The sequence below is a fragment of the Cinclus cinclus genome, chromosome 1, assembly GCF_963662255.1.
Source record: "Cinclus cinclus chromosome 1, bCinCin1.1, whole genome shotgun sequence".
In the NCBI taxonomy this organism is placed as follows: domain Eukaryota; kingdom Metazoa; phylum Chordata; class Aves; order Passeriformes; family Cinclidae; genus Cinclus; species Cinclus cinclus.
This window is the reverse complement of record NC_085046.1, coordinates 34,262,981-34,277,383: the sequence shown is the minus strand read 5'-3', so window position 1 is coordinate 34,277,383 and position 14,403 is coordinate 34,262,981. Positions and strand designations below refer to the sequence as shown.

The window sequence follows — 14,403 nt, the reverse complement described above, 5'->3', positions numbered from 1 at the left end:
AGGGAGATACAGAACCATTGGATGGAGGGAGAGAAGACAGACTGGGAGCAGAGAAAGGACTGAAAACCACCAGTGGCACTGTGGTAAGGGATACTGGGCAGCTCGATGGGAGACGAACAACAGAGAAGGTTCAGACAGACAGACAGACGCACAGCTGCCAAGGATCCCCAGTAAGGACACACAGCAAGGCAAGGGTGGAAAAGGTAGAACAGTGAAAGTTCAGTTAAGTGGAAAACAAGGAGGGCAGTGTCTCACAAAGACATTAAGGAGCAAAGCCAGTGTGACCCCACCAAAAGCTGCGTTTTGCTTTAGAAAGCTCGCTGCCGTTTCTGCTTCAAATGATTGCTATGAGAAAGCCTGCTAATGGGCTATGAATACAGTGCAGTATTATGGCTAAGGTGACTTGAGAAAAATGTGCCCTACAGCTAAGTTCCAATGAGCACAGACACCTCATTAAGTGACCTCATTTTCAGAAGTGCTGAACATCCTGCAGCTCTGCCTGATCTCATTATACACTTTTTCCAAAGTGCTGGGCACTCGAACTGAGGCTGACATTGCTGAGACCCCAGCACAGTCCAGGGGACGGTCAGAGATTCAGAAGGCACACGTCCCTCACCTACTTGCTCACATGGCAAACAATTTTTTTGCCTCATTTTCCCACTCTCGAAATCTTAAAACAGAATTCAATGTATAAGACCACGGTTAAGTGAAATAATAGAAAAGCACACTCATTTAATGCAGTGGCAAGCAGTGATTGACATCTGACCCAGTCAATTCCAGCATTTAGAACTGACAGGCAGGTTACAGACAAACCCACTGTGATCATAGAAAAGATGACACTAGAACATAATGATGCATTATTATTTTAGCCCAGAGAAAATTAACCTTATAAAAAGTCAATTGCATGCAAAAAGAAAATGTATTATTACTGCTCTCAGAGAACTGCATCAGACTGGGAGTGGTTTTTTGTTCAGCATCAGATGCAAATGAAATGCACAGTAATAATACACATTAAATATCAGGCAAAAATGCAGCACTGAAATAGAAAAATGCAGTAGCTTCTATCTGACCACTGAACATCTTTATCAGGTCCATGTAGCTTCAGATAGCTTGCCAGCATTCACAGTAACATAATCACATTGGAACTTACAGTGTTAACAAAACTTAAATTTATTACTGAATTACTTGAGGAACATTTCTTTGAGATGTAAAGTAGCTGGTTAGAATATATCTTTCTCTCTTTTGTTCCTGTTAGAGCATGAGTCTTGTCTCAGGGGATGAAATAGGGAAATTCTACAGTATGTTTTAGGAAGAACTGTCTAATTCCAAAATCCAATTTGCCTAAGAAACAAAGGGGTGACACACAAAAATCAACACTTATTCCTTTTCTGCCAGGCTATCACCCATTTCTTATTTTTTTTTCCCCATTCTGCAGCATGTCAGGACCTCAAGCTTTCTCCTTTAACTCACCTATGATGAGTGTTCAGTGATGCTCCAGCGGAGAGGAAGAATTCCTATCATCACTTTTATAAAGCAGCAAGGAAGCATTCCACCTTCTGTCTCAAAAGTTCCTTAGTTTTACCTCCTCAGCCTCGTCTCAGTCAGGAATTTTTTATCCATGTGCTGAGCTTGAACAATATGAGCTGTCCTATTTCTGCAGGATTACTCACATGCTTAATTAGGAACCTAAGTGTTTGGCTGAAGCAAAGACTTGATTTCTAACAAAAATGAGTCTCGGACACTGTGCCTATTATTTGATGAAGGACAGAAGGCAGGGAAACTTCGTGAGGAGCTGAAGCATGGCATCAGCTGACGCTCTGTGCCTTGCCACTTTGCTTCCCACCAACACACTGATCTTGAATAATGCAAACAAACATTGAAGTGGCACTGACACATGACTGACTCAGCACATGCCAATCTGAACAGGGGTAAAAGGAGGAAAAGAGTGGTTTTACATCTCTTCAAAATTCAAGCACAATGTGCTGAGGCTGGAAACCAGCAGTGACTGTGTTCGTTCAGTCAAATAAATTGCCTACTCCTCCCAAGAAGCAGGTAAGGGAAGCAGGTTCTCCTCTAAGAGGACAGTGCAGTACTGGAGCAGGTTACCCACAAAGGTGGCAGAGGCTCCACCCTTGCAGGTTTTCAGGGCTCAGTTATGTAAAGCCATGGCTGTTCTTCTCTAGAGCCAACAACAGTCATGCTTTGAGTGGGAAGCCGGATCAGCTCACCCCAGAAGCCCTGCCAACACACTGTGATTCTTATCTTTATTTATTTACCACCTCAGTGATGGTAAAATGGCAATATACCATTTTCTATAATACTTCCAACATATGGCAGTCCACAAAAAGAAATCTGTTATTGGAATGATAAATGAAATCTGTTATTAGTTGATCTGCTTCTCAGGTAAAAATGCAATCAAACCCACTGCCTAGAGGCTGCTGGCTGCTAGAAATTTTTCAAACTTTTTCCCAGGTTCCTTGCTGTTAATATAAAATTATTCTTGCCATTTCTTTTATTGTCTGTGCCCCAGGGTTATCAGAAAAAGTCTGAAAAACTTTGTGACCTGTGAGATCTATGTGACACTCTAACAATTCTTCATAAGCAAGTGAGGATCTTCTGCATTAGGAGTGTCCAGTGTTTTACAAATATAGCTCAATGAAATTTGTACATTATGTCAAAACAGTCAGACTTGAGTTCTGAAAACTGCTGCACTTTGATTAGTATTTGTCCATAGACACATGCAACACTTTATTTGAATACTCTGCATAAACAGGAAAATCTGCCTTTGCTAGAAGGATTGAAGCCTTGATTTTGATGTCAGTAAACAGTGACATAGTCACCTAAATTTATCCAGGACTGAAAATAAGAAATCAAAACTCTATGCAAAGTATCTTACTAGTATGTTAGCAAACTTTAAAAGTTACTAGGTAAAAGACACTGAAAATAATTGTTAAATAGGCAGTAAACTCAAAGTGCTAGGCATGAAATATATACATAAATTAAAACTCTCATGAGATAGGACAGAAGATTGAATCATAGATGAGCACTAGTGCTGGACATAGCCTCTATAATTAATTTACAAGATCAGAATTCTTCTTGCTGAGTAAAGAAGCATACATTAGCTACCATTGCAAAGAAAAATGTGTATCTGTGGCTAAGAAGTCTCAGCAGTAAATCTTCCTAAGCTTAAACTATTTTCTGCATTTTGGAGCTGTACAAGTTTTTCCAAGGTCATTCATGCATGGAGTTTAGACACTGAGGCCCTGATTTTGTCATTACCACAATATTGGCATCCTACATATAGTAGAATTGGAAATTATATATTCATAGGCTATTCATCCATTCTGGTTGTGTTGGGTTTCTTCTTTTTCCATTTAAAAAAAATGTTTCCTTGGACTATGTGTAAGCTATCAGATAAGAGTAACCAAAATTTTTCACTGCATGCAGTGATCTTTCTGCTGCACAACTGGGGCAACTAAAAGCAGGTAAGTAAAGGTACATGCTTATTTCCTGACTTATTAATGAAAACTTACTGCCAAAAAGGAAGTATCTGTCATTTGAAATGCTGATCTTCTCAGCATCAATGGGAGCTTTTTCAGTTATTTTCAGTAAGCCAGGATCCTTTTTTTAAAAAAAAAAATCACTCAACCCTCTGCTTCTTTCTAAGTACTCAGCAAAGAACGCTGGAATGATCCAACACTCTTGGATGAGTGTTTGTTTACTCTGACTTTTTAGGAGATTCCTCTTACATGTTCAAAACATTATAACAACAAAAACAAAGTATCTAGAAAATAGTGTTCTGAGAAGCAAGTTCTATAATTTATTGTTATATTCAAATTTTGGTTGAAAAAATCCCAGTCGATTCTGGGGCAGAATGTCATTCTCAGGTAAAACAGAGGTGAAGTCTTTGAAGTCAGCAAGATGGTTTAATGGGCTTGTAAGTGAAGTCAACAAGTTTATTCTAGTTTTTAAAATTACACATGTACAAGCATGTAGCTACTGTGATCATTGTCTTTTTGTAGCAGCATTTTGGTAAAAGCACCGTACTGAATTTGCCACAATAAAAGAGAGGACTTTTCTTTAGGATAGTTCTGTATCTGAAAACTGAAAGAATAAAACAACTCTCTATACCCAAAGCTACACACTTATTAAAGTTCCAGGAAGGGTTTAAAATAAAAATATCAAATTTAAAGGCCATCCTTAATAAGGGATTTAAAAGCCAATGTTTTGTCTTAGATCTGTGCTACTCTATTAGAAAATACATTTGGAACAAAGCAAAAGAGCATAAAATATGCACTTCTGCACTGCACTCTATGTAAATGATTTTTCTAAAGGCAGACAGGAAGGTTCAAAGAGCTGATAATACTGTCTCCAACTTCTAAACCACCACTTCAAAAATCAGCTTTTATTGCTAAGGATCAAAAATATTATTATCTTAAAGTGATTTGGTGACCCATATAAAAAGACAAGTATTCTCAAGCCTGACCTTTAGTAAACATACAAAGCATTAACCTCTACCTCTGAAATCCTTCCTGAAAATCTCAGCAGAGAAACCATGAAACCCAGGAACTGCACACTTGTAATGCAATGGGGGGAATGCAGCACCACACATAATCCTTCTGCCCTTGTTCCATGGAAATCCATAAAAGCTCAGGTTTTGCTGTTGTCCCATACAATAATTTGTACATGCATCTAGTACATTTATGTCTTTCTTCCAAACAACAGCAACAAAAGACCTAACAGTGACTGACACCTTGGAAAGGCACTAAGATTATTCAAATTGCTTGTATACTCACAGTATGATTTCCATATTGGAGGCTGGTATTCTTCAGCATCTAAAATGGAAACAAAAAGGGAGAAAGAAGTCAGTCATTTGGCCACTGGGTCAAACTGTCAGCATGCATTTTTCTGCTGAGAGACTTCTACTTGTCAGCAAAATTCACATTTCTTTCCCAAGAGAGATGATAGCCTATTTACAGTACAGTTTGCTATGTGAGAGAAGAATACAAATTTCAACCACTTGTGGATCCAGTGTACTTTTCCCAAATTATTCAACTGTAGAAGAAATTAATTTTTTACTAATTTGCAATACTCACCAGTATTTTAAAAATAATTATCTGGGCTGGTAACTACATTTATTTACTTGTTTTACCTGGCATGATAAACAAGTAAATCACTACTGGCTTTCAATCTGGTTTCTAACCCCATTAGTAAGATCTGAAAATGAGCATCAAGGAATAACACACACTGGGGCTAAAAAGATGCACAGCTCAGGTTGGACTCAGATGCACAGACCCGACAGTTTCAGTTAGAGTCAATTACACTTCTGAAACCCATAGCATACATAATTGGCATATTTTCCAGAAGCTGAATCAACCAAAAAAAAAAAAAAGGAAAGACTGCAAAGCCTGCCATTACAAACAGGTTACATTACTGTAACATTATTGACTAAAGGGGCACAAAGAGTTGGTATCTTTTGTTAGTGACCACTCCACAGAGAAGTTTCCAGCTCTCTGCAAGAAAGCCAGTTGCTGTAACCTGCAGAAATCCCAGCAGAAGCCAAGGTGGAGCAGAAGGAGCAACATCAGTGACAAAGGGTGGGGTACTGGGTACTGGTTTGGCTCTGAACTGTCATGCTGCCAAAAACTTTAAAGTCATTTACCATGGGTATGTCATTAACTTGCCAAAACTGTGCAGGTTAATTTAGGTGTTTGTTATTTACTAAACTTTTACTTAAGTTATGGTAATACAATTCAATTATATAGTTGCATAGCTCATGCTCCTTGTCTATTTACATACACACAACTACTTCAAGTACATCCCTGCCAAAGCCTGTTTACTAGGAGTGTTAATCACTAACTACCATCTGCCACTTTTAACTCTGTTGTTTTAGAAGAGGATAAATCTAGCAACAATCACAGTTACTGCCTGGAATGGCACCCTGCAACAATTTGTAGATATATTGATTGGGAAACCCATTCGGTTTCAGTTTCAACTGAATCCACCTCACAGCTTTGAAAAAGTTCATAAAACTCCCAGACTGAGAGAGTTGCACTGTACTGTGGCAATCCAAGACTAATTGGGTTTCAAGTTCATTATGTAGAAGACTTATTTGAAATTATATGAGGTTATTCATGAGACAAATGAAATTTATTCATAAAAGAACTCATTTTTTTCTCTTCTCAAATTATAATAGTATTATGTCACTCTATTTTCCCCCATACATCTATTGCTTCACATATAGTTTACCATAACACCATAATATTGTATATTAAGTTATTCTGTTGTTACTTCTGTTGTAATGCAAGAGAATTTCTGAATTTCCTCCTTCACTTACTACATTTTTCCAGCAGAATAAACACTGAGATAATGCAAATATCTTATTATCTACACTTGTGACTTCAGATAAGGAAGTAATAGAGGTAGAAACAATGAAAAACTAATGAGTATCAGTTGGTGCTTTAGTCTTACAAATTCATTAAAAAGTGCACAGTAAATTCAACAGTGAAGGCTGATGTACAAGTGGCTGTAAAGTGCGTCATTAGCTGGAGAGAGACTGCTGGTGAGGAAACGCTGCAGCCGAGATGGAGAATCATCCAGGAGTTAAAACATAAAATAAAACTCCCAATGACTGCATTTGATTTGTCACAGTTATGAATCTGTCAGCCCTGGAAAGCATGCACAAAACCATTCCTCAATAGCTAAAATAATTCTAGAAGACAGAAGACTCAGAGGAAAACCACGTGTCACCAGCTCCACATTCACCATTACAAGGTACTGCTACATCCTCTGTGATCCCTTCAGCTGAAAGCATGGGATCCTAAATCACAGGGAACAAAATACCATACTGATAGTACTAATAGAGTTTATAGTCAAGCTATCGTGCATTTGGTGGCACCCATTTGTAGGGAAATAAAGAATAATTAATTTAAATACAACTTGGAGACAAGGGTCATGGCTGAGGATCAGGGAGAGATCTAACAGAACCCAGATAGAAACCTCTTTCTTCCTTTATGGCAGGAGTCTGCTGGGCCCCTGTTTAGGTAACTCTCATCCTTGTATGGTAAAGTCTTAGGACTCCCACCCTGGTTGACTAGATTAGACTGAACTTCAACCATTCTTAAATCAGAAGTCAAAAGAGGCAAATCCTGCCTGAGCAGATTTGATAACTACTATTTCACGCTTCTGAAATTTCTCTTCTTCTATATTTTACTACTCTGTATCACACAGCAGCTTTAGTCATTAAATTGTGATCCACTCTCCATAAGTACACTTCAAAGAGCAGCTCTGGCTCACAGAAGTTACCAATACAAGTTTGGGTGGTTGGCTCAGTTACTACAGGACACCTCAACTCACACAGCTTGTGCTTTCAGTTCTGCACATGGTAATGGTCTCAGCAAGGACAACAGACCTCAGTTTTGAGCCACTTAACAAAGATCAATCAATCAATCAATCAATCAATCAATCAATCAAACTTGGCACAAATGACAAACACCCTGAACTGATGTCTCATGAAATGATATTTCTCCTATGAACTTGGATCGCAATGTCTATCAAAACTGTGACTGGCAGCATGGGGAAAAGAGTTCACTGAGGCACTCTCAGGTGATAAAACAGGTTCTTTCCTATTGCTCCTTTCCTGAAAGGTTCATGTTTTCTACAGTGTCTAGATTCAGAAAATGTTTCAGAAAATTGAAAGCAGTTGTCAAAGGAGAAACTCAGATCACAAGATGAGTAACAGCTCTGAAAAACCCAACAAAATATCCCAAGGTCATCTGTGACATACTTTTCTGAACATCAGCATAAGACTCACTGTAAAAGAATTACAGAATGTCCAGTTAAGGTATTTTTAAAATTCTTTTAAGTCTTCTCAAAACTGTATCATAAATGACCTTGGCAAAACCAGAAAACCTTATTGTACTTACTGCAAAGACTAAAACTGGCAAAAAAGCATGAGAGTCTTCCACAAATAATATTACAGGGAATACTGCTAACTAAAAGCTTTGAAACATACTGGCTGAGACAGTGAATATTTATTAAACCTAAAAAAGTACTAGAAGTCAGTTGTATGCTAAACAGAAGGCAAAAAAGAACACAGAATGCTGACTCTTGAGGAATATTACAGCTTTGAGAAGGTTTCTCGTAACGCAAAATTGACAAAAAAAGATATTGGAGAAAATTGTCAAACTAAAAATGATACTTGGAACTGGAAAACTGGAGTAAAAAAAAAAAAGGTTATTTCTTCACTTTATTTGCTTTTCTCTTCACAGAGAAGAGAGGATGAAAAGGATCTTAGGAAAAAATACCTTCCTGAAGCTGATGGAGCACTTAAAGCTGAGTAAGTGCAGAAAGACTACAGTAAAGGGAAGACTGAAAAATTGGCAAAGCTTTAAGCAGACAGATAAAAAGTAAAATGATGTAAGATTTTTTTTCAAAGAAACATAAAGACAGAATGCAGTATTACTGCCAACAGTGGGTAGTAAAGGGTTAATACATTACTCAGAGCCATTCTTAAGCCATTTCTGAGAAATGATTTTCCATTAAGTATATAGTAAGTAAAGTTATCCATGGACTTCAACCCTTGCTCCTCACTGGGCCTGGCCCTGTACCAAAGTGACACCTTCCTGGGTGTAGTTGTGAAACACATGGGAATGACAAAATTGCTTTTTACTACTTCCTTGTACTTTCTGAAAATGATGATGTAATGCCAACACATGTGGGTTTGTGCTACCAGCACCAGGACTGACTTGGCTAAAGTAGATCTAATAAGAAACTAAGTTCAAAGTGATTCTTCTGACTATCAAGACTGGTAATGCACTGAAAAGTACAAATTCTGTTTTTCAGGAAAGCCCACAGATTTTGCCACATGAATCAAATATTTCTGACTTATAAGTGGCATTTCTAAGCATAAGGAGAACAGTAACAAATATTCATACTGTAGCTATATGCCATGCCCAGTTCTAGATGTCCTAAAAAGTATATTAGTGATTCCCAGTAAAGAAACAGTAAAGAGTTAAAAGCAGACTAGCAGCAGGACAGCTACCAAAGAGGAACTGTCATTATTTGCTGGTTCCTTATAGACTATGAAAAAAGAGTAAACATTTTCTTTTTTTGCCTTTGTCCTTGGTAAAAGATTATAAAAAATATTTTGTGGTTCACCTTGGAAGCACTACCTCAGCCTAGATTCTCTGCCACCATTGTCTGAATTTTGGACTTCCTTTCCAGTAATGACTAATTTAAAAAGTATGACCTGCATGTGCAAGGAAAGACACTCGTGTGTGAGGAAAAGCCAGTCTGGAAGCCACTAGTTTACTGGCAGTATGCAGATAAATGATTCACTGGATGAACAAGTCTAGTTACTAATTTTTTTTAATCTTCTTTTGTTATTTTAGGACCAAGACCAATAATTATGAGTATTTTAATGCCCTTTGTGTATTTCCTTAAAAGAGTTTTTTCACAGGTTTACCATGTACACTTTCATATTTTTAGCTTTGTTTCCAAAACATTAAGTTAGAATATATTATTAAATACATTTTTCTTCTTTTTATATATGTAATTATATATAGAGTAGAAAACTTCTGAGTAAGAGCTTCTGTGAAAGATAAACAATGGTTACGCTCTCTATGGACATGGTTTTAAAAAATATTTTTCTTGATACAGAGGGAATTTCATGATTCGATTTATATAGTTGAATTAAATTCAATTCAATTCAATTCAATTCAATTCAATTCAATTCGCTATAATTGGGATGGCCATCACACAGCCACAGAATGGTTGGGGCTGGGAGGTACCTGTGGAGGGCATGTGATCCAAATCCCCTTCTCAAGAATGGCCACCTATAACCATGTCCAGACAGCTACTGAGTGTCTCCAAGGATGAAGACACCACAACCCCACTGGGCAGCCTGTGCTAGTTTTGGTCACCCTCACAGTGAAAAGTTGCTTCCTGATGCTCTGACAGAGCCTCCTGTGATTCCTTTTAGTGCCCATCGACACTGCTAATGTCGCTGGGCACCACTGAAAAGAGCTGGCTCTGTTCTCTTTGCACCTTCTTTTTGGATATTTATACACTTTGATAAGATTCCCCTGAGCCTTCTCTGCAGGTTGAACAGTCCCAGCTCACTCAGCCTTTCCTGACAGGAGAGATCCTCCAGCCCTGCAATGCCTTTGCCGCCCTTTGTGAGAATCTCTCCAGCATGTCCATAGCTCTCTCACACTGGGGAACCCAGCACTAGACACAGCAATCCAGCTGTGGCCTCATCAGCACTGAGCAGAGAGGAAGAATCACCTCTCCTTTGACCTGCTGGCAATACTGCTCCTAATTGCAGCCCAGGACCCCACCAGCCATCTTCAAGGGAAGGACACTGCTGGCTCATTTTGAACCTGGGGTCCACCACAACCTCCAGGTCCTTTCCTGACAAGCAGTTCTCCAGGTGGGTGGTTTTTGGCACTGCTGGATAGAGACTAAAGTGAAATAGTAATAAGAGGTCTTCTTTAGTGGGCACCAGTTCTTTTCTGACACATAAAACATAGATCCATTCTTTAGTTTCCACTCTGTGATTATAAAAATACCAATTACAGAGGCTCATTTTCTCCTTATCTGATCCCCTACTGGCTAATCTTGTCCTGGGAAAGGCTGGTTTAATTTATTTTGCCCTCTTAACAATTAAGACACACACACACACACAGAACTATGTCACTTTGCAGTCATTTCGCAAACTACTTTAAATTGGCATGTTTTATTATGTTTGATGATATTTGGTTCATTTGGCATACACTTTGGACATCATGATGACTTCTACTACATATGGTAACTACCCTTACACCAAGAAAGAATATTCTTTTTTTTCAAGTTGCAAATAACCATACTGTCAAAGAAGTCCCCCAACTGTAACTCCTGAAAAGTCATTGCTACTGTGAAGAGCAAAATTAACTCTCCTGCAGTTAATAATTAGCAGTGGACCTATTGAAATATTTCAGCATGTCAAAAACTCTGTTTAATGTTTCATTCAGAACGAGTAGTTACCCATGGAGGAGTGAGCGGTTGCCAGCTTTATCATGTAACTTTCTCATCACAAGTACATGGACAGCTAAAATATGGAATGAGACTTCAGTTCTTGTCTTAATGAGGCACTTTAGCTTTCAGCATAAGGTACAGATATGATCAAACTGTTTACTTGCAACACAGTTTATAATTGGTGTATTAATTCAGATGATGGGAGCTTCCCACTGAGCTGTTCTCTCCTAAAAAAATAGTAAAAATCAGCAATAGTATGTAATTTAAATGTCAAAAAAAGCTCACAAAAGGGGTGGAGTTCTCTCTCACACAGCAATTAGACTGAAGCTGTAAGCTTTTAATAACCACAATATAAATTGACAGATATTTTGTATCTTTCCCTTTTGCCTACCACAAACTTGCTATTAGAAGCCCCTGCTCTGAAGGTAGCTCATTTAACCAGTTCTACAAATCCGGGTCATTCCAAAATTCTCATGCTTTTGCTTCAGGGTCATTCCAAATCAGGGTTATTTCAAAATTCTCATGCTTTTGCTTCAGATTTCAAACCTGTGTCTGTCCACTGACAGACAGGTGGTCAGTCCCTGGTTACTTTCGTTAAATGCACCTGCCTGTTTTACTAAAATGCAGGTGAAAGGTCATGCAAATAGGTTACCTTAATAATTTAGAAGATTTACCAAGTATCAAATAAAACCTGAGTTTGAAGTAAGCGAGTTATTCGTGACATACTCCAACAGATCACAGGAGGTTTTAATTCTTTAAATCCACAGCTAAATTTGTAGAACAAAATTATAAGGAGCCGTGTTCTGTAGTTGGTGAGTGGTGTTCAGTCAGTTACGACCATCAGATTGGAGTAATATCCCATTAATTAAAAAATCTGCCTGTCTATTCTGCACAGATTTAAAGACAATTAAAAGCACTGAAAATATAATTTTAAATTTGGAAATTGAGAAAGAATAATCAGAGTTCTCAACAGGAATAGGAGAAGTGAAAAAGGGAAGGGCATCTGTACAGTTCTAGTTTTCAAACTCTTCAGGAATCTAGTCTTTCTTAGGGCCTAAAAAACAGAATTAAACAAGCTCTTCCAGAATGCAAATCCAAGAAGCTGGCAGGGATCTAAGTAAGCTGATAAAAATACTCCCAATGCTTTAAATATTTCCTGGGAAAGATGCAAGATTTAAGAGTGCAGAGGAGTAATCACACTGCCTAATCTTAGACAGGTAGGTCCTTTTTAATGCTGAATCACACTGAATCTATTGCCCTTGGATGGCATTTAAGAACCTCCATAATCTAAGTGTTCTGAAATGCTTTTTTTTTTCCCCAGAGCAGTAATGAAGGATTTCCTTATACAGATTATTGAACATTTGTGTCTAAAATCTAGAAAGGCAGACAGTGAAAAATCATCAAAAATATCTGCATCTTTCATTGTCAAAAAATATGTTTCAGTTATTAGCTGTCATTAGATTTAATCTGGTCCCTAAAAATCACACCCAAATGACTGTTACCATTCTCTGTTTTAACATTAAGGCCAGTGTAATTATTTTATTTTCAGTTATTTTCAGTTATTATTACAGTTATTTTCACCTTTTCATGTTTTTAACCTGTTTAAACCAGAGGCATCAAGGCATTAAAATGGGACTATCAGAGCTCTGACTGACTGAGAGACTGGACATACTTCTAGGAATAGACACATAACATAAGTTAAATCACATCACATTAGCAGACCTCCTTTCTCACACAGATATACTTTAGCTTCCAACTAATGACCAGTTAGCTTCTGGCTGAAAATCAAAACCAGATAATCAGTTGGCATATCTAGGCATAGTTCTGCTGCAGTAATTTTATCACTGTACAGGATATGGCAATGATGTATTTCCAGTCATGTACTTACTGCATCCTAAAACTCATCCCCCACAAGCTTCCAGCTAGTGATCCCTGGGCTCAGCAAAGCAGTTCAGGCATTGTAGGAAAGAGCATATGACAGAAATAACTACAATAATGCCAAAAAAATGCCATTAAAATGGTCACCATGAAGTATTTCAATTAGAGCATTTATATTGAAGTATTGCCAGTACATTCTCAGTTCCAGAAATTCACTCGTACATTGACATGATATTCGTTTATCTGGCTCATCAAAGGAGCCAGCACACTCCCTGAAAACTTAATAACCTTTAGCAAAGTCCAAATCATTGCTTTTGGTAGCTCTGTTATTTTTGTCATGAGTAATTTTATCATCTCTCTGAGCAAGGGCACAAGTGTTTGTTCAAGGATGTGAGGTGGTCCCTGTCATGCTGTGGAGCTGTTCTTCAGCTGTTAGAGATCATCCATCCCCATGCTGCTCCATGTAGGACCTGCACTTGCCCCTCTCTGGACACAGAGATGTAAGTATTTATAAAGACTGAAACTGCATATTCAGAATGAAATGGAAATCCAGTAATTTGTCTCACTCAGCAAAGCCATGGGAATCAGAGAATTTACACTGGTAGCTTACAAAAATCACAAAATGTGTTGTATTCAGCACTGGGGCTACAAATATCCCAGGGACCTTAATGAACTCTATGGCCTGAACACACCTCCAAGCCTTGGACATCAGAGGTGAGAATTATCCTGTCCTTCAGAGCAGGCATAATGATCTGCAGAAGAATAAAAGCTTAGCAAATAATTAGATTTTACTTGGGCTTGCTTTGCAGGTCATACAGTATTGTATACATTAAAACATGAAAAACAGGAAAACCACCACCCACCTGCAAAGCATATTTATCTCTCCCATAGCTCTTGGATAAAACTTGGAATAAATGGGGCTCCTAGGATAAGAAGCAACACTGGACCAATATACTTCCCCTGTTAGAAAAACGTGGCACTATTAATCACTTTCTTTGGTGGGCAGTTTTATGTAAGTGTATCAACTACGTTCAAGGCCAATTGAATTATTATTTTGTGTGAAGTTATCTCTGAATCTTCAATTTAGAGAGAAGAGTTTGGATTAAGGTCAATAGTTAGGGTTAAGGTATTACTGAGGCACCCACTTTTGGCATGTCTGATGAGGCTGACCCCATGTCTCTCTAGCATTTTCATAGTCAAATTAAAACAGTTCCAAACTGGTGCTCATCAGACAACTGTACTAGTGTCTCCAGTGGCATTGAGTGACAGGGCAGACTTTACCCATCCACAATGCATAAAAGGAAGGTACAACTGCAACTTGGACAATACCCCAGCTTCCTACTTTGCAAATTTTAAAGATGCAGACAACACAAGAATACCATACTGAAGTGCTTATAACACAGTTGTAAGAAATTTCTTTATATCCTATAAGTAAACCAAATAGAGTGGAAGCATTAAGTCCTATATAAAAATAGATTTTGCTTCTGTGTAATCAGAGATAGGCTGGTT

The 14,403-nt window shown here is 38.1% G+C and overlaps 1 protein-coding gene across 1 annotated transcript in view; it reads right to left on the bottom strand.

Moving 5' to 3' along the window:
- The window catches only part of CHN2 (chimerin 2), a 157,864-nt gene that overhangs the window by 87,729 nt on the left and 55,732 nt on the right, over positions 1-14,403 (bottom strand). Inside the window, exon 2 of the mRNA XM_062508547.1 lies at positions 4,797-4,835. Within this exon, the coding sequence (XP_062364531.1) occupies positions 4,797-4,835 (39 nt within the window). The remainder of the gene's footprint in view (positions 1-4,796; positions 4,836-14,403) is intronic.